The 20468-nt window shown below is 45.6% G+C and overlaps 1 protein-coding gene across 1 annotated transcript; it reads right to left on the bottom strand.

Annotated features, from left to right (window-relative positions):
- Positions 1-231: 231 nt before the first annotated feature.
- On the bottom strand, positions 232-20164 carry Kifbp (kinesin family binding protein). Its single transcript, XM_059281816.1, has 7 exons — positions 19676-20164; positions 16219-16317; positions 11044-11123; positions 10606-10789; positions 7777-7861; positions 5593-5708; positions 232-1651 (listed from the first exon to the last, which is right to left on the bottom strand). The coding sequence occupies exons 1-7, from the start codon at positions 20087-20089 to the stop codon at positions 776-778; spliced, it is 1854 nt and encodes a 617-aa protein (XP_059137799.1). The 5' UTR covers positions 20090-20164; the 3' UTR covers positions 232-775.
- Between the last annotated feature and the right edge of the window lie 304 nt (positions 20165-20468).

Below are 20468 nucleotides of genomic sequence, written 5' to 3'. Positions count from 1 at the left end.
ACTGGCTCCTCTTCCAGAGGACCAGGGCTGGGTTCCCAGCACCTGCATGGCAGTGACAACTGCCTGGAACTCCAATTCAAGGGGAAGCTGCTGCCCTCTGCTGGCCTCCATAGACACTGCAGATACATGATCCATCCACAGACATAACACTTGGCACATACACATACATAAAAATAAATCTTTTTTTAAAAAGAACATTCTTACAAGAAAAAAAAAGGGGCAATAGAAGTGTTTACTAGTTGAAACAAGTAAATTTATTATGTGCAAGGCCTTTTGTCTTCTAATTAAGATCAGCCATTTTACAACATTTTCAATTAACTTAAGTTTTTAGTATTTTCAAAAGGGAAAGATTTATTTAGGAGTTTAAGAAAGTATTTTACAAAGAACGACTATAGGAAGTAACTTTCTCAAATCCGGCACAGTAACAGGCTCTTCTATAGGCACACTTCCTAGTGTTGTTGCGAGTGTGAAATCTAACAAGCACTAGTCAGCAGAGGACACAACAGTTAGAAATTTAAACAGGAAAACTAGCGCTCGAAAATGCAAAACACCTGTCACTTAGCAAGGCAATTTACATAATTAGGTGTAAATTATTACTGAACTTTATGTTGCTTAAGGTCCTAGCACAGCCTCAGGTACCTGACTGCATCTGAAGCTCAGAGTGCATTCCTCTAGCTATGGTGTGAAGGTGGCCATGGAGCTGGGCTCGGCTCACTAGGGTGGATGGAGGGGGAATTGCTCCAGGTTGTATGTTTCCTTTCCTTTGAACCAAGGCTTAAGTCAGGGCCATCTTGGTTCTGAATCTCTCCATTTTTGTTGGGAGAAGACTGACCATCTCTTTACTAAGTTCTAACTCAACTTCTATTTCCTGGGCGGCCTCGGGGTGAGTTTCACAGTAATCAACAATAAACTTGTAATGTTCCAAAGATGTTGCCAAGTTTTCTAGCTCCTTCTTGGGGTCTGCAGTGATGATTCTGCCATAAAGACGAGCTACTCGGAACTTAGCTAACATGGCAGGGCGGAGAACGTCCTCCCCGATGTGCTCAGGAAATACTTTATTTGGGTCCCTCAGAGAGTCTAGGAAGAGCTGGTAGTACTTGAGTGCAGACTTATTTAGGCTATTTATTTTTTTCACAATGTGTGAGTCAGGATCCCTGAGCTTGTCAGCAATAGCAACCTTCAAATCCATCATGTCATAGTAAGTGTGTGCGATTTCAAACTGAATCTGCCTGTTGACCAACAGATAATACTGGGGATTCAAGTCCACAATCAGGGGCTCTAGCATGGCTATTCTGCGTTTGTGCATCTTGCACCGCCTCTCCATGTCAGTCTCAAAGAATGCGAGCACCTTGAACAGTGCACTGTGGTCTTGGACAACTTCAATATGGTCAGTAACATACCCATCAATCTGGAAGAACTCTTTTGCCTCAAACACATAGTGTTGACCCAGTAGGAAAAGTTCCCTGGCTTCTTCAAAATCTAATGGTCTCAAGTATCTCACTTTCTCCTCCACTGCAGAGATGGCGTCACACAACTCGCCGGTTCCAAACTGTACAGCCCGCTTCCTGATGCTCTCCTCCTCATCGAGTTCCTTCTTCCGTAATGCTCTGAGTTCCGCCTGCTTGTCAAGATCAAGTTCTCCAATGTTGTCCTAAAAGAAAAGGAGAAATCGCAGTCAGGCAGGATACTCATCTGCTGGGAAATAAAAGCAGAGTAAACCTCAGCCAGCTATGTGGTGGAGCACAACCGTAATCGCAGCGTTCAGGAGGCAGGGGCAGGAAGACTGCAGAATGGAGACCAGCCTGGGCTAAACAGCATATTCCAAGCTGGCTGGGGATACACAGCAAGGCCCAGTCTCAACAAACGAAGAGTTGGGGCTGGAGAAATGGCTTTTTTGCAGAAGACCTAGGTTCAGTTCTTAGCACTCACAACCACCTGTAAGTCCAATTCCAGAAGAACTGATACCCTCTTTTAACCTCCATGGGCACCAGGTGCACACGTAGTACACAGATGTACAAAAATACTCATATATGTAAGATAAAATAAATCACTCTTATTTATTTGTTTGTTTGTTTTTTGAGAGAGGGTTTCTCTGTGTGGTCCTGGCTGTCCTAGAACTCTCTCTGTAGACAAGGCTGGCCTCGAACTCACAGAGATCTACCTGGCTCTGCCTCCTGAGTGCTGGGATTAAAGGTGTGTACCACCACCACCCAGCTCAATACTTTTTTCTCTTCTCTTCCCCCCAACTGCACCCACACACTCCTTCCAAGTCTCTTGTGGTAAAATCTGGCTTCAGACTTGTCAGGAAGCCAAGGATGCCCTGAGCTCCCCCCAGCTGTAGGACCACAGGCCTGTCCCACCCCACTTCATTCACGCAGTGCTGGGGAGTGAACCCCTGGCTTTGCGCAGGCTAAGCAGGCACACTAACAACTGAGCTACATCCTCAGCCCACACAATGTCCTGTCCTTACTTCCATTTTCCAAAATGGTCCCCTTTTCTCAACGTATGCTTCTGCATTTGTTATTTTTACAGCTTTATGAGCTCTATATTATTACAGCTATAATTACTATATTTCAGTTTTCACAAAGAGAAAAACAAAGTACAATAACCAGAAAGTTTATGTGTCTACAGGTAATTTATTTTATATTCCCTCTTTGTGTCTAGGAACAAGGGTCCCATGTAGATTAGTATGAATGATGAAGATAAAGTTAACATTTAGTGAGGACTTAGTAGATTTCAGGTACTCTTTTTTTAAAATTAGACTTATTTAGGTGTGTGTGTGTGTGTGTGTGTGTGTGTGTGCGCGCGCACGCGTGTGTGTTTATGAGGAGGTCAGAGGACAACTTGTAGGAGTTGGTTCTCTTTTACTGTAATGTGGCTCCCGAGAATCAAACTCTGACTTGGTGGCAAGCACCTTTACCTGCTGAGTCAGCTCATCAGCCCTGGCTTAGACACTCAGATACTTTCTGAGGCCTTTAAATATGTTAACTCTCACAACAACAGTACTAAGCAGGCATTAACATCTCTGTCTTGCTTATGAGGAAATTGAGGCAGAGAGACATTAAGAAAACTACCAGAAAAGCCAGGCAGTGGTGGCTGCTTCAATCCCAGCACTCTGGAGGCAGAGGCAGGTGGATCTCTGTGAGTTCAAGGCCAGCCTGGGCTACAGAGCGAGTTCCAGGACAGCAAAAGCTACACAGAGAAGCCCTGTCTCAACAACAACAACAACAACAACAACAAAAAAAAAAAAAAAAAAAAAAAAAGGAAGGAAGGAAGGAAGAGGGAGGGATGGATGAAGGGAGGAAGGAAGGAAAGAAAAAAATTACCAGAAACACAGAGCTACAGGCAGAGCTGGGCTCACATCAGAGCTCTGGAGCTAAGCTCCTTACTGTGGCTGGTTCTATATCTACACTTAACCACTGCACTGGCCATGTGCACACTTAACCACTGCACTGGCCGTGTGCACACTTAACCACTGCACTGGCCGTGTCCACACTTAACCACTGCATTGGCCGTGTTCACACTTAACCACTGCACTGGCCGTGTGCACACTTAACCACTGCACTGGCCGTGTCCACACTTAACCACTGCACTGGCCATGTGCACACTTAACCACTGCACTGGCCGTGTGCACACTTAACCACTGCACTGGCCGTGTGCACACTTAACCACTGCACTGGCCGTGTCCACACTTAACCACTGCATTGGCCGTGTTCACACTTAACCACTGCACTGGCCGTGTGCACACTTAACCACTGCACTGGCCGTGTCCACACTTAACCACTGCATTGGCTGTGTTCACACTTAACCACTGCACTGGCTGTGTCCACACTTAACCACTGCACTGTCCACACTTAACCGCTGCACTGGCCGTGTGCACACTTAACTGCTGACTGGCTGTGCCTTTACCCTGTAAGACTTTGTCAGTCTGTAAGGTAATACTGCAAAGACACACAAATTAGTGAGAGTCATTTCCTGCCTTCAAGGACTTGCAGTCTATAATCAATTAAGGGGCCATCCATGGTGGTGCACTCTGTGATCCTAGCACTAGGAAGGTTGAGGTTGGAGGACGGCTACACGTCTGAGGCCAGGCTGCACTACTGAAGTAAGTTCCATACCGACAGTACCAGAGAGAGACCCTGTCTCAAAACACACATTGATGAGCAAAAGGAGATAAGAGATGAGAGGACCACATCTATTCATTTTGGTCATTTTTAAAGGGTTACGCCACCACACCACATCCTGTCTTTCCTTTCTTCCGTTCTTTTTAAAGTTAACTTCTTTTATATCTTATGTGCATGGGTGTTTTGCCTGCATGTATGTCTGTGCACCAGGTTGGTGCCTGGCATCTGCAGAGGCTGGAAGATGGTGTCAGATGCCCTGGAACTGGAGTTACAGACAGTAGTGAGCTGCCATGTGGATGCTGGGAATTGAACCCTGGGCCTCTGGAAGAACAGCCTGTGCTCTTAACCACTGAGTCATCTCTTGAGCCCCCTATTTGGCTTTTTGAGACAGGGTCTCACTGTGTAGTCCTGGTTATCCTGGAACTCACTTTGTAGACAGACTGGCCTCAAACTCACAGAGATCTTCCTGCTTCTGCCTCCTGAGTGCTGGCATGTGCCACCATTCCTGGCTTACAAAACAGAATTTAAATGACTTAGAGTATGAAGCTCAAGGAAGGAGATAGTATCTGTGGAGGATAAAGAATTATTCATTCAATAATTAGTTTTTTAAATAACCACTTGGGACAATTATGTAACAATCTGAATATGATGCTGACTCCACCTCCTATAGCCTAGCTAAAAGAAAGTTTTCCAGAAAGAGGCGGTATTCTGAATGGTCCTTACCAGGTGTGATGCACACCCATTATCCCAGCATTCTGGAGGCTGAGGGAGGAGCTGGCTTAAACTATGGAGTGAGACTGTTAAACATAAAAAATACAAATGGGGCTGGAGAGGTAGTTTAGTCAGGAGAGTGCTGGTCACGAAAGCGTGGGGACCCAGATTGGATCCCCAAGACCCATACAAGAAAGCTGAGCATTGTGGCAAGTACTTGTAATCTAAGTGCTGGTGAGGCAGAGTCAGGTACATCCCAGGCGCTTGCTGGCCCCTAGCCAGCCTAAGCTAATCACCCAGCCCCAGGTTCAGAGAGACTCTATCTCAAAAAACCCCAACGTTATCCTCTGCTTTTCACAGGCAAGCTTACACGTGCACCCAACTCTGCACACACACAGGCACCTCAATACTTACATGCTTTTACACACACACTCACTGTGGGCCGCCCAACTCTGCACACACACAGGTACCTCAATACTTACATGCTTTTACACACGCACACACTCACACTCACTGTGGGCCGCCCAACTCTGCACACATACAGGCACAATACTTACATGCTTTTACACACACACACACACACACACACACACACACACTCACACTCACTGTGGGCCGCCCAACTCTGCACACACACAGGCACCTCAATACTTACATGCTTTTACACACACACACACACACACACACACACACACACACACTCACTGTGGGCCGCCCGACAAGCCCCCGGGAGCTGAAGGCGGTTCCACGGACACACCTGCATGGAGAGCTGGGCGTTCTGCAGCAGAGTCAGGCAGTACTTGATCCAGCATCTTGCTATCTCCCCTCTCCTTTGACGGTGGAGCTCCGGCACGTCTCTTTCAGCTTCAGGAGCTAGAACCACAGGCGGATGTCAGCACGGTCAATGCCGTCTGCCCTGACCACTGTCCTCTGCTCTTCCACTCTCCTGACTGCACAGCGGCAGACCCTCACTAGGCCGGGAGCAACCCAGTGCCGCGTGCCTCTAGAGCCTCCCTAGTTTTCTTAGTTCTTGTCTGCAGGTGAAAACTAAGGTCACAATGGATATTTACTTTTCAATAGTTTTTTCTTCATATGGTGTGCCACTAAAATTCTGACCCTGCTGGGCGGTGGTGGCACACACGTTTAATCCTAGCACTTGGGAGGCAGAGCCAGGCGGATCTCTGTGAGTTCGAGGCCAGCCTGGTCTACAGAGTAAGTTCCAGGACAGGCACCAAAACTACACAGAGAAACCCTGTCTCGAAACAAACAAACAAACAAACAAACAAACAAACAAACAAACAATTCTGACCCTATCGTACACTGTTACCAATTCTTCCTATTATGAACAATTCTAGGATATAGATCCCTATACATATATCCATCTAGAATTGGGACTGGTTTCTAGAAATGGAATTTACTAGGTCAAACCGTTTACACAATTTAAAATATTTTAAATAAAAACTGCCAAATTATTTTTGACAAATGCCATCTCCAACAATATTTTTGTATGCTGACAGAAAGCATGTGGAAAACAATGGACACTGTCATTTCTCACCTTTCTCCACGACCCCTCCCTCTGTGCTAGAATCAGCTTGCCTAGCACACATAAGGCCCTTGTTTCAATCCCTAGCATCACGTACACACAAAGAAGCAACCACGCAAAACCTCTACAATTAGGAGAGAGAGTGAGGAGACAGCCCTTACATAGTAGTATAATGACCAAAATCTCAACCATGGCAAAAGGCAATATCACACGAACCCTAAGCAATAGAAACTCTATGTCGTAACCAGCCCGTGTTCATCAAAACGTTCTGTGATGAAGGGAAGGAGAGGCCGAGGAACTGCCCCAGAGACAGGAGGACTAGATGGACTCAGCTGCTGAGGGCAATAGGCAGTCCTGAGCCATGTGCCACAGTGCTAGAAAAATGTCGCTGTAAAGGATGGTAGAGGGCAGCTGTTGGCAGAGATATGCACTGCAGACAGAAGGACTGTCTGTCTTGGTGCTGCACTTCCTGAAGCTGCTAACTGTCCAGAGACAGACAGACAGACAGACAGACAGACAGACTGTGTTTTTGTTTGTTTGTGATAGGGTCTTACTCTATTGTCTGGGCTGGCCTGAAATTTGTGGCACCCCTCCTGCCTCAGTCTCTGAAGTGCTGGAACTCCAGACATGAGCCATTATGCCTAGCTGAAGATATTCTCATTCTTACGAAAACATGTATTAAAGTATTACAGTCGTAAGAAGCCTGTAAGACCTCCTCTCAAATGGGTCAGAAAGAAAAATGAAAACAAAGTGACAAATATTGAAAGTGATGAATTTAGAAAAAGGCATATGGTAACTGTTCTTACAACTCTTCTAAAGCTTCAAACAGTTTCAAATTTGAGGGCTTCATGGTTAAGAGCTCTTGGTGCTTCTGCAGGACCCTGGTTCTGTTCCCAGAATCCACACTGTGGCTCACAACCATCTACCTTCAGTTCCATGGAATGAGACACCCTCTTCTGATCTCTGCAGGCATCATGCACACATGTGGTACACATACATACCTGCAGACAGAACACTCATACACATAAATCAATCTGAAAAAAGAAAACTAAGTTTCAGAATTTCACACAGGTTTTTGTTGTTGTTGTTTTTTGTTTTGTTTTGTTGTTCGAAACAAGGTTTCTCTGTATAGCTTTGGAGCCTTTCCTGGAACTCACTCTGTAGACCAGGTTGGCTTCAAACTCACATAGATCTGCTTGGCTCTGCCTCTCCAGTGCTGGGATTAAAGGCGTGTGCCACCACCGCCCGGCTTCACCTAGGTTTTAATTATATAGTAACCAGGGTACACACTGGTAATTGCAGTCCTTAGCTAAGGCAAGCGGATCTTGAATTCAAGGCCAACATGGGCAAGATTGTCACGGTGAGAAACTATATAATGAAAGGCACACACGAACTTACTGTCTTCTGTAGCTGGGATTTTTCCAGTTTGAGCAAAAATAACATTAGCAGCAGACAGACAATGTCTGGCTTCCATAAAGCAGAGCTGTTGGGAAAATAAACAAGAACAAGTGTGACTATGACAAAGCCTTGTTTACAACTAACGGTATCTATTAACACGGGGAAAGCTATACTATCAGGAAAAGTACCCCACTAAAGGGGTCCTGTAGTGTTGTTGCTATGGAAACAGTATTAAGTTAGAGAATAAACTACCAATATCCCCCACTCCTGATAATGATCCAAGCTGATGGAAAGATGACTGAAGACTGACAGCCCACTCTCCTCCTGCGACCAGGAACACGGAGCAGCCCATACTCCAATCTCCTCACGATACCCTCAGGTTCAGCCCAATAGCCTAGTCCCATGCACAGTTCATTCTTAGACCATTTGCACTGTGCCAGAGTACTGAGGACTCGTTCCTGTCTTCTCAAACCTTTAGAGGGAGGTGACAAGACAGTAAGGCTCCCCATCAAGTTTTCAATCAACAGATTTCTAGATGAACTTTATGGAACTACTTCGTCAATACTCATAAAGAACTCAGGATTTAGGCTGGAGAGATGGCTCAGAGGTTAAGCGCACTGACTGCTCTTCCAGAGGTCCTGAGTTCAATTCCCAGCAACCACATGGTGGCTCACAACCATCTATAATGAGATCTTGTGCCCTCGTCTGACCTGCAGACTCATATGCAGGCAGAACAATGTATAAATAAATCTTTAAAAAAAAAAAAAAAAGAACTCAGGATTTAAATCTGAGTGCAGAAAACTTCTCAAACACTTCAAGAACATCTCTGTGTTAAACACCAAATACTTGTCATCTGTCGTGCAAAAAGCAGGATCACCCAGCAGAAGGAAGCCAAAGTCTACCCTCTAAATGGAAGCCGCCCCCATTAAAGAGAATGTCGGCTTCATATCAGTAAGTTTGAAAGACTGATTTGGTTGGTAGAACTTCAACAGCAATACCTCTCGCCTTCACACTGAATTCAGAGTCATCGTAAAGAACAGCCAGGTACCACGGGTATCAATAGGCCAGCAGCATCCATCCCTCCAAATGTTGGTATGAAGCCCCCAACCATACGACAGTTAGAGCTCACATGAAGAAACATTACTGGGCCATCTACAGTGTCTTAACCATCATTACCACTTTGGCTCTGTCCAGACTGTCTTCCTATGAGCAGCCACTGCTAAAGACAGAGACTGCCTTGTACCCTGCGGGTAGCTGGTAAATGTGGACTGAAGAGCAGCAAACCGAAGCAGATGGAGATGGTAACAATACAGACAGCATCACTTTCAAACACAGTTCAAATCTCTCTTTTCGTGACAGAACTTAGTTGGGTGTGATGTGGGGAAAAAAAGAAGCTGTGGGTATAGGAGAGACTCACAAAATGACCACATGCTCCACAGAAGTAATGTTTAACAACTTCAAAGTCACACGCTCACTGTTCAGACTTTCTGTACAATGAATATCCATGGAATTTTAGGTGTTAATTAAAACCATACTGAACAAAGAAAATGGAAGTTGCTAAACAAAACAAACAAGGGGCCCCAACAGCTAGAGGGAAGAAGCCATGGGGGGGGGAGGGGGCTCTTGATGATGACCAGGATGAAATGGAGGCACAGGAGTTGAGTCTGACTGAACGCAAACAGCCTTCCTTCCATGCTTGATCACAGAGCAAACTCCTAGAGTATGCCACAGTCACTCACCACTGCCCTTTCTCTCCTGATAGTTTTTCTGAGTGACACTCTATGGGATAATACTCTAAACACAGGCACATTCACAGAACCAGAGAACAGGCTTAGTAAGGAAAAGGCTGAGGGGCTGGCGGCAGGCCATCAGAGGAGAAAGAGGGTTGCTGACGGGCTGAGAATTACCAAATGTCAGAGCTCTGGGAATCAGAACCACAAATAGAAACAGTTTCTGCTGCCGGACAAGGTAGTGGCACATGCCTTTAGTCACAGTACTTGGGAGGCAGAGGCAGGCAGATATCATTGAGTTCCAGACCACCCTGATCTATATAGCAAGTTTCAAGCCAGGGATACAGAGTAACACCCTGCCTCCAAAACAAAAAAAGAAATGATGTGTGTGTGCATTAGAAACTAAAGTACTGGGGAAGAAATGGGTGTACTCAAAACACAATACAATGCTAAGTGATTTGGACAAGCAGCTATGAAGTCCAAATTTGTCTCTACGGGGCAGTTCCGAAGTATGTCATAAAACCTGGAACTCTAGGACTCAGCACATACTTTCAACATCAAACATGATTATTAGAGAGCAGCTAATTCTGAAAAGCAACTGAAACACATCACATGCTTTTATCAAAGCCCACATTTAACTGTCAACTTCCTCAGACAAATTCTCATAGTTGTAAGATTAGTACTGCATGGAGATAAAGTTTTATCTCTAACAAGATAAAAATCTGCAGTTTAAGGTAACACAGAGCAAAAGTGAAATGAAAGTGTGCTAACAGCTGAACAGAACTGATGGCAGGTAGCCTGTCACCTGAGGGACAGCAACATGTCCAGGCATGACGACATCAGCACTTCAAAGATGCAAAAGTGGGGGAGGAGAAAGAACAGGAAATTCTCTAACAATCACTAAAAACATCATTCTTTTTTAAAGATTCCAAAGTCTTCAAGGAACAGAGCACTCCAATAGTGTTCTGCCAGAGCGGCGGGCTGCGGTCTGCACCGGGTTCTACGCGGTCAGATCCAGTGACCTGCTCTGACGGCGCTACTGGCCTTGTCGTCTTCAGGCACTGGCAGGGCTGCCCGAGAACTGCTCTGGGACCCTGACCTTATTGATGTAGAACTGCGACAGTGTAGCAGCGTTGATGGCCCACTCCATGGGGTGGTAGGCATTGTGCTCAAGCTGGCGCTTTAGAGTGCTGTGGCAGTAATGAGCAGCTTTCTCGAACATTTCCATGTGCTGGTAGACTTGAGCCAGGTAATACAGGTTGTGAGTATAAACCTTCTCAAATCTGTGAAGGAAAAAAGACTTACATGACGATTTACAACTTATGAGGAAATTTCATATATGTCTGAGTTCAGCTTGGCCCTTGGATCTATCTGGGTCTCAGAGTTGAACAAAGTCATGTGACTTCTAAGTGACAAATGGAAGTCTCATGCACATTGTATCCTGGGGGTGCGCCATGAGCAGTACACACCATGTGTGCACTCTTGAGCAAGCACCCAGGGAGACTCTGGGTGCACCTGTGGTCTCTATAAGACTAACCTTTTGGATCTCTCTTGTTCAGTAAGTTTCTCTTCTTCAGGAAGAAAATGCTCAGTTGGGTCAAGCGGTGGGCTCCCAATCTGTGGTTAAAGAACAAAGCTCTTTCAACTTTAAACACAAGCCCTAAGCGCTCTCTTGTGGAGGGACTGGAGAAATGACCTTTGTCTGGGACAGCCTCACCATGTGACTCTGCAACTCAGAGTTACAGAGGGACTATAGGCTGGCAGATGCATTTTTTTTTTTTTTAAAGATAGGGTCTTCGGGTTGGAGAGATGGCTCAATGGTTAAGGGCACTGGCCACTCTTCCAGAGGACCAAGGTTCAATTCCCAGCACCCACATGGCAGCTCACAACTGTCTGTAACTCCAGTTCCAGGGAATCTGGCTCCGTCACAGACATACATGCAGGCAAAACACCAATGCACATTAAAAAAAAACACAGCTCAAGCTAGCCTAGAACACAGTATGTAGCCCAGGGTGGCCTCAAGAGTCCTAGCGATACCACTGTCTCCATATTCTGAAGGCCAGAACTACAAGTGTAATCCATCATATATCGCTTTAGTTAAATAATTAAGTATTTTGAATACTGTTTTCTCTACTAAAAAGGCTCTTTAAAAACCTAGATAAGCCTGGCGGTGGTGGTGCATGCCTTTAACCAACCCCCCATCCTCCACTCCCAAAAAACAAACCAAAAAAACCTACATAAGTTTAGAGGGGAAAAAGAGAAAAGGGAGAAGTGATGTAATTATGTTATAATCTCAAAAAAAAAAAAACCCAAAATAAACTCCAAAATACAGAAACAAAAAACACCCTGCTGCCAAGCCTGAGCACCTGAGTTTGATCCCCAGAGCCCACATGGTGGAAAGGGCGCGCGCGTGCACACATGCACGCACACACACAAATAAGTAAATATAATAAAACAGAAAACATACATAGGCATAAAAATAGTGATTTATATCTTCTTGGGTAACAGTTTAAACTGTCACTACTAATGAAAATCAACTCAGGGAAACAAGCAAAGAGTTTCTCTGTGTAGCCCTGGCTGTCCTGGAACTCACTCTGTAGACCAGGCTGGCCTCGAACTCAGGGATCCAGTAAGTGTTAACATTACTTTTCAACAACTAAATAAGAAGCAGTGATCACATAGCTCACTGTCTTAGGAAAGCCAATCTTGTATGCTGTTCCCTTGTCTATGACAAGTAGGAGTCCCAGCACCTAACCTCCTCAGGCTGTCAGGATGACTGCGCTACTCTCCACAGATCCATAACAACAAGAAGGCTTTTGTCTGAGTATAAATGTTGACCCTTTATGAGGGCAGTCCCAGCTACAAGTCCGTCCTTGCATCTTGCTATATCGTTTTTGTGGTACTTGGGAATGAACCCAGAGTCTAGCACACGCTAAGCATATCATCTATCCCTGAGCTTTGCCTTGGAACCCCATCCTTCTTTTAACTGAACTCATCAAGTTCCCAAGGACAGCAATCCTTTCTACAGAGAATTGATCACCCTGACACAGCACAGTCATTTGAGAGAGGAACTGGCTGGATCAGACTGATCTGCAGGTGATGATGTGGATTATTAACTGGTAATAGGAGGGTCCGATCCACTCTGGGACAAACCACTCCCTGGCCAAATGGTCCTGACTACATAAGAAAGCTAGCTGAGCAAGCGAGCAAACAGCATTTCCTGTGGCTTCAAGTTTCTGCTTGAGTTCCTGCCCTGACTTCCTTCAGAGACGGACCTGGAAGTGTAAGACCAATAAGCCCTTTCCTTTCTCAGTTTCTTTCCATCGGAATGTTTTATCTAGCAACATTACAACTCCAGAGACTAAAACCGTAAGTTGGGTCCAGGTGGTGGTGGTGGACACCTTTAATCCTAGCACTCAGGAGGCAGAGGCAGGCGGATCTCTTTAAGTTCGAGGCCAGCCTGGTCTACAGAGTGAGATCCAGGGCAGGCACCAAAACTACACAGAGAAACCCTGTCTCAAAAAAACAAACAAACAAAACGAACTGTAAGTTGGGAAGGAAAGCCAAGGCACACAGCAGACAGGTCCTCTTCAGAGACTGCAACAATCCTGAAGGTGATTCAAGAGGCTTTCCCCCTTCTAGCTAATGGGAATTACGTGATGCCTCATTTATGTATATAATTCAGTTAGTCTGCTTTTTTAAAAAATGTATTTATTTTATGTATATGAGTGTTTAATATCTGTGCCCCACCTTTGTGCCTGGTGCCCAGTGAGGCCAGAAGAGGGTGTCAGATCCCACAGAACTTGAGGTGAGAGCAGTTGTGACTGGTGGGTCCTCTGGAAGAGTTGATCATGCTATTGCTGAGCCATCTCTCAGGCTCCCTGCTTTTTCTGTTTGGTTTTGGTTTTGGTTTATTTTTGAGACAGAAACAGGTTCTTGTGTAACCCAAGTCGACCTTAAACTTTCTACATAACTGAGAATTGATGCTGCCCTGGTCCTCCGGCCTCTGTATGCACTACCTCTCCAGACATAATTCACTGCTGGGGCTGTCACACCTCACATGTTACACTGCCAATCAAATCCGTCCTAACTGAAATGGAGGCCCATCTAAGTCAAAAGGGTGCATTATGTGTGACGCTGCCACATACACACCGTTCTGAGGAAGGACTGCAGATGCTCAGCATCCTTACTTTACAGTTCTTCTCTCCTAGGACTTCAGCAGGGAGGTAACAGGCTAAGGCAGAGACAGAAACAGGATCTCTCCAAACTCAAGGCCAGCCTGGTCTACACAGTGTGTTCCAGGACAACAAGAGCTACAAAGTGAGACCCTGTCTCAAATAAATAAAGTCTCTAAGTTGGAGATATTCCCAAGGGGGAAAAATAGGTTTTTTGGGGTGTGGGTATGGTAAAGGCCTATGAAACATATCCTAAACACACATCCTGAAAGTCTGGGCTGGTGTGATTCTGTCTGTTCCAATCTTTATCCGGTCTGTTATAGGTAGTGATTTTGTTTTCATGGTCCATCAGCACTTCGCACAGGGCCTGGTGCAGTCTAAACATATCTAGCAAACTAGAGCGGCAAAGCGAACAGGAATGTGCAGTGTAGGGGCTCCACTTACAGCTCATTCTCTTTACTCACTACCATCATTTTCATACAGCTCTACAGGAACACGATTTTTGTATTCTAGTCTAAGTGCATTCATTTACTAATGAAGCAGTAGAGTATGTCCCTTAAAATATGGGTGCTAGTAAGGAAGGGCGCAACAGGCCTGGATTAACACTTGGAAGACAGAGGCAGGATGATGAGGAGTTTGAGGTTGTTCTCACTCTCAGTTACAGTGAGTTCAAGACCAGTCTGGGTTACATCAGAAACTGTCTAAAACCCACAACAAGAAAAGGGTATGGCATAGGCTGAATCCCATCTCCACTATTTATTCTGGGTAAGTCATTTAATTTCTGGTGCTCCATTTCCTTCTCTATAAAATTAGGACAGCAATTCTCTATAAAGCATAAGACCATGCAGTTTCAATCTACCTTATCAAGTTACGATTCAATGAGGTATTATTTATAAGTCACTGATAATCGTTAGGTACTCTACTGTTTATGAAGTGGAACACTGCTCTGATGTCTAAGACTCTTAGCCAGAAGTGTCTCACTCACACCTGTAAGATCACCACTCATGAGGTGGAGACGGGAGGATTATAAGTTTGAGACCAATTCTGGCTACACAGTGAGACCTGTCTCAAATTAAAACAACTAGCAATTTATTAATGGATTTTAAAGCCGGTAACTGCAACAGTGATAATCCATGGAAAAGCACTGTGCTTGCTAACATCCTTCATGGAGAAAGAGGGGAGTCGGATGGCAGCAGGGGTGGTTTGTTGTCTCGGAGGACTGTGAGGACTCAAGTGAGAATTCCAAGTTCTGCAGAGCCCCTGAAACTGGACAGCACTCCTGAGCATCACCCATGGGGAGCTGGGAAGCTGCAGTGGATCCAGAGACACTCAACTGTGTAAGCTGCGTTTCAGATGTGGGGGGAAATCATTAGGAGAAACAAGGCCCTGCAGCAGGGCTCTCAGAACACAGTAATCACAGCAGCAGCACAAATGTCACCTTGTTAAAAAGCACACTCTCAGGCCGCAGCCCAGAACTGCTGCACAAGGGCCTGGGAGATAGGTTTTGGTTTAGACAGAGTCTTGCTGTGTGGCACAGCTGGTCTTGAACGCAAGCTCCTCCCTCAACTTCCAAGTTGCTGGGAACACAGGAGCCTACATGGTCTACTGAGGCCTAACAAGTCCTTTGGGTGATTCTGATGTGCACACCACAGTCGCAAACCACAGCCCAAAGATTTCAGATGTACTGCTCAGGTAGCTGGTTTCCCTCAAAGCACTGCTGTCTTTACTGAAAACAAAATAAACTCTGTAGTCCAAACAAAAATGAGCTGGAGATGGCTCAGTGGTTAAGAGCACTGGCTGCTCCTGCAGATCTAGATGGTTCCAAAACTATCTGGAACTCCAGTTCCAAGGAATCTGATGCCCTCTTCTGACCTCCAAGGGCACCAGACATGCACACAGTGCACAGATATACATGCAGCAAACACTCATACACACAAAATGAAATAAATCTAAAGTAAATTTATACAAAAATATTCAAACAGTATGTCAGATAACATTAGAGTATTTCCTTTATGATTATACTAAGACTATCTTTGCCATTATGCTCTATTTGAGGATTATTTTTAAGAACCCCAGTCTTCAATATGCAGTAATTTCAAGACAGCTCTAAAGAGAAATTCCTGGGGATACTGAAAAATCCCATCAATATCACGAATGGAGAACTCTTGTGTGTATGTGCATGCATGTGCCCGTGGGGGACAAAGGTCATCATTGCTCAGGTGTTCCTCAGAAGCCAACACCTTGCTTTTTTCTGTGCCAGGGTCTCTCACTGGCTTGGGAATTGCTGAGCTGGCTAGGCTGGCTGGCCCCTGAGCTCAGAGCGTCACCTGTCCCTGAGTCCCAACACTGGCATTACAAGCATGCACCACAGCACCCAGCCCTTTATTTGGGTTCTGGGGGTCAAAGTCAGGCCTTCATGCTGGCAAGACAAGCACTTTATAAAGGAGCCATCTCCACAGCACATGAATAAGGAATTCTTGTACCAATTCTTGCTGAGTCTCAGTCCCAATTTTAATTTTTGTCTGCAGGTAACATACCTCTTTCATGTACTGATTGTACAGAGCTTCTGATGACTCCAGATAGGTCCGTGCAGTTTCAATCTCTTCTCTTTCAGACCACAGGATGCCCAGGTTATTCTGGAGAACAAAGAAAGGGAAAAGGGTAACTGAACACATCCGGTTAAAGGGACTCATCATTTCAAAGTTATGTTTCCTGATAAAATAGCAGCGGGTTTTTATTAATGTGGCTCTCTTCGTTTTCACCACTTTGCTTGCTGTTCATGAGCTGAAGTCCTGCTCTGTCATGTTACAACAGCCAGAGTCCAGCAAAGCTGGACTAAATCTTCTAAAACAAACCATTCCTCCCTTTGAGTGTTTATGTCAGGAATTTTGGTCACAGCTACACAAAATTACCTAATGCAAATCTATAAATGAATGCCAGGATAATGACATCTTCATATTTGATCATACTTATGAGACTCTCTTTTTAAAATTATAGTTCTATTATTTCTAAGGTTGTTGTTATTGTTAAATTTCTAAAAAATACTGTAATCGGTTATGACTTATGTACAGAATTACTACTGATATAACTTATGAGGTATATATGTATATGCAGTTTTTAGGTTTTTTGTTTTTAGACAGGTTCTCACTACATAGCCCTGTCTGTTCTGAATCTTGCTATATAGACAGGACTGGCCTAGAACTCACAGAGATCCACCTGCCTCAGTTTCCTGGGTGCTGTGATTAAAGGTGTGAGATACTACCCCTGGCTCTATGTAGCTTAAGTACAACATATTTACCTTATAGTTTCTTATTTTGTTGAACTGGGCTCTAAGGTATAAAGGATTAGACTTGCAAAGAATGCTACTTACTTATTTTTAACTTTTAGTTATTTTATGTGTTATTTTAGTTATTTTACCTGCATGTATGTCTATGCATTACATGTGTGCAGTACCTGTGGAGGATAAAAGAGAGTGTGGGATCCCCTGGGACTGGAGTTACAGATGATTGTGAGCCTCCATATGGGTGCCAGGAATCCAATCCCATCCTCTGGAGGAGCAGCCAGTGCTCTTAACCACTGAGCCATCTCTCCAGTCCCACCATGAGACATTCTTATCTTAGGTATACCAAGATGTCAAACATGTACCTTAAAATCAATAAAATACAGTAGACAGTGCAGATATACTGTTTACATTATGTACAGGTTCCTAATACTGCAGTTGAAATAGTGAAATAGTTTTAATGTTTAAGGTTTAAAACCCTTTCAAAAAGCTGTGTGTTGATTTCCATTTATCATGTGTATGTGTTTGCACTGAGATGTGCGTGTAGAGGCTACACAGAGGGGTCAGTTCTCTCCTTTCTACACGTAGGTCCTGGGAACTGAAGTCAAGTTGTCAGTATTAGCAAAAAGCACCTTTACCCCAAGACATCTCTCCAAGCCCTCAAAAGGTTTTAAACCTTTGAAAACCTTGACAAGATAAGTTAATTTTCTTGTTGCTGTGCCAAAATACCCAGACAAAAGCAACTTCTAAAATAAAGGGTTTATTTTGGACCACACTTCGGAGAGATGTAGTTTTATTGGGTTGCGGAAGGCAGGGAGCCAGGAGCATAACATGGAAGGTCTCCCCGAATCCACAATCAGTACAGAGAGAAATGCTGGCACTTCCCAAGAGATGCTGCCACCCACAGCAGAGGGAATCTCTTTGGAAACGCCCTCCCAGACATGGCCAAAGGGGCATCTCTTGGGTGATTCCTAATCCAGCCAAGCTGCCACTGCAGTCATCATCACATGGGCTCAAGCTCAACTTACTAAGTGCTGAAGTGCTTTTTGTTGTTGTTGTTGCTGTTTTGTTTTTACTTCTGGTTTTTAGAGACAGGGTTTCTCTGCACAGTCTTGGCTGTACTAGAACTCACTATGTAGACCAGGCTGGCCTCAAACTCACAGAGATCCTCCTGCCTCTGCCTACCGGGTGCTGGGACTAAAGGCGTGTGTTGATAGCAGCTGGCTGAGGTGTTGTTTGAACTGAACATCTTATGAATTTCTTTAGCTCACTAATGTATGAACACAGAAAATATCCCTGTTGGTGCCACCTACCGGCGCTGCCCGAGCAAAAAGTACGGGCAGTGCTTATTATTATGATGATTTGACTTTTAACTTTATTGAACCATGATAAAAGAATTCAACATACAATTTCTTTCTAAGTGTTGATACTTTCTCTTAAGGGCTACCTACTCAACAAACAATTTTAGTCACTATTCCCTGGCTCACATATATGAACTATAGGATGAAAATGTCTGTAAGTCTAAGAAACTAACCTGACACAAGGGAGTCATATATATATATATATATATATATATATATATATATATATATATTTTGGTTTTTCGAGACAGGGTTTCTCTGTGTAGCTTTGCGCCTTTCCTGGGACTCACTTGGTAGCCCAGGCTGGCCTCGAACTCACAGAGATCCTCCTGGCTCTGCCTCCCGAGTTCGGGGATTAAAGGCGTGCGCCACCAAAGCCCGGCGGGAGTCATATATTATTTGTATTTTTTCCCCATAGTGTGGAGATGAAACCTGGAGTGCTAGGTAAATGCTCTACCACTGAGCTATACCCAGGAGCCTGGAAAACTTCGCCCACTGCTTGAATTTTGAAATGTTATGTTCCTTCAAGCAGAATGTCAGACTTCTTAATAAACCATGCACCCTATAAATGAGACACAGTATTATAAAATATTGAAAGTTGGAAGGAGAGATCAGTTTGGACCAGTGAACGTTACTAAAACCAGAGGGAGTCATGGTGGCCCATTCCTGTAATCTCAGCAAGTAGGCTGAGGCGGGAGGAGCATGAGTTAAGGCCAGCCTGGGCTACAAAAACAAATTCCTGTCTGAATGAAAAAAGGGAGGGAGGATTCTATCACTTAAGAAGAAGCTAAAGTTCAGCGTTGGACACATGAAACCTTGCGTAAACACAAACAAAAAAAAATGAAGTTATTAAAAGATCTGGAGACACACTATGGGGAATAGGTGGGAATTCCTTGCTGAGCAAACAAAATAATGTAAGAATAGAGTTGAAGATTTTGGACATTTTGTTTTGAACCAAGATCAGATTATTCTTGCTATCCCTTGTCATTTTCATTCCATTTGAATCACGCTGGATTTTTCTTAATAGAACGAAACCGGGCTGGTCAAGGCGTTGGAAAGCACAGATGCTAATGTTCTGCCCAAGACTAAGGGAGGTAGCAAGTGAGGCTGCAGCAGGGGCTGAGAGCTCAGAGGGAGTTCGCAGGCAGATGGTGGGTAGGTGTTAGGATAAATTAAAAGGGACTAAGCTTCATTCTGCAGCCCAGGCTAGCCAGGAACTCGCAGCAATCCTCCTGCCGCAGCCTCCCGAGGACTGGGATTACAGGCCCGGTGTTCTACGATGCTGGGGAAGTGAACCAACTAAGACACAGCCCCAGCCAGGAGGGGCTTTTGGACGCCGAGCTCCCCTCTCACCTGCGCCTGGATGTAGAGCGAGACGCAGCCGAGCGACAGGCGGAAGGGGCGCAGCAGCGACAGGCACCTGACCAGATGCTCCTCTCCAGCAGACAGTTCCTCCGTGTCGATGTGGTTCACGCCAAGGTGGAACTCGATCACCGCGAGCCGCAGCGCCCGCTGCTCCCCCGGGCCCTCGGCATCCCGCGGCTCGGCCGCGCCCAGGGCCTGGTCCCCGGGCCCGTCATCGGCAGCCCGCTCGTCGTCGTCCTCGGGCGCCGGGCCCAGCAGCGCGCGCACCTCCTCCAGCAGGGCGCGCGCGCCGTACTTGGACTTGTACGGCTCCTTCTCCGGGTTCTTGTGCAGCTCCACCCGCGACAGGGCCAGCGCCGCCTGGAACTTCTCCCGGATCTCTGGCCCCGGGGTGCCCGCCATCGCGGCCTCAGTTGACGGCCGCCTCCCCGCCCGAGGACCAGACACCCGAGGCCTCCGCGTTGCGACGACTCTTCATTTACGACACGTCGTGACTGTGGAGCGCCGACCAATGAGGATGGTTGAGGGACGCGCGAGACGCTCGGCAGCAGCCAATGGGAGGGCGGGCTGGTCGCCACAACAGCCGTCGTCAGGGAAACGAAGCTGTCCGGGAGGCGGTCGGAGCCTTCAGCGGCCCCCGGCGTGGTGTGGTTTCTGGCGCTCCATCCCAAGGGATGGATGTGGTTTATATAAAAATGCTCAGAATTAGAAAGGTGGGATGCAGCTTAGCGGTAGGGCACTTGCCTACTGGGCATGAAACCAGGGGTGCAATCCCTAGCTG

Source organism: Peromyscus eremicus, chromosome 16_21, assembly GCF_949786415.1.
Source record: "Peromyscus eremicus chromosome 16_21, PerEre_H2_v1, whole genome shotgun sequence".
Classification (NCBI taxonomy): Eukaryota; Metazoa; Chordata; class Mammalia; order Rodentia; family Cricetidae; genus Peromyscus; species Peromyscus eremicus.
Note: the sequence above shows the minus strand (reverse complement) of the source record. Positions and strands in the feature narration are given on the sequence as shown.

Coding starts and splice junctions, on each gene's coding strand:
- Kifbp (XM_059281816.1), bottom strand. CDS start 20,089: ATGGCGGGCACCCCGGGGCCAGAGATCCGGGAGAAGTTCCAGGCGGCG. Junction 16,318..19,675: donor CGCTCTACATCCAGGCGCAG/GTGAGAGGGGAG, acceptor TTTGTTCTCCAG/AATAACCTGGGCATCCTGTG. Junction 7,862..10,605: donor CGCAGTTCTACATCAATAAG/GTCAGGGTCCCA, acceptor TTTTCCCAACAG/CTCTGCTTTATGGAAGCCAG.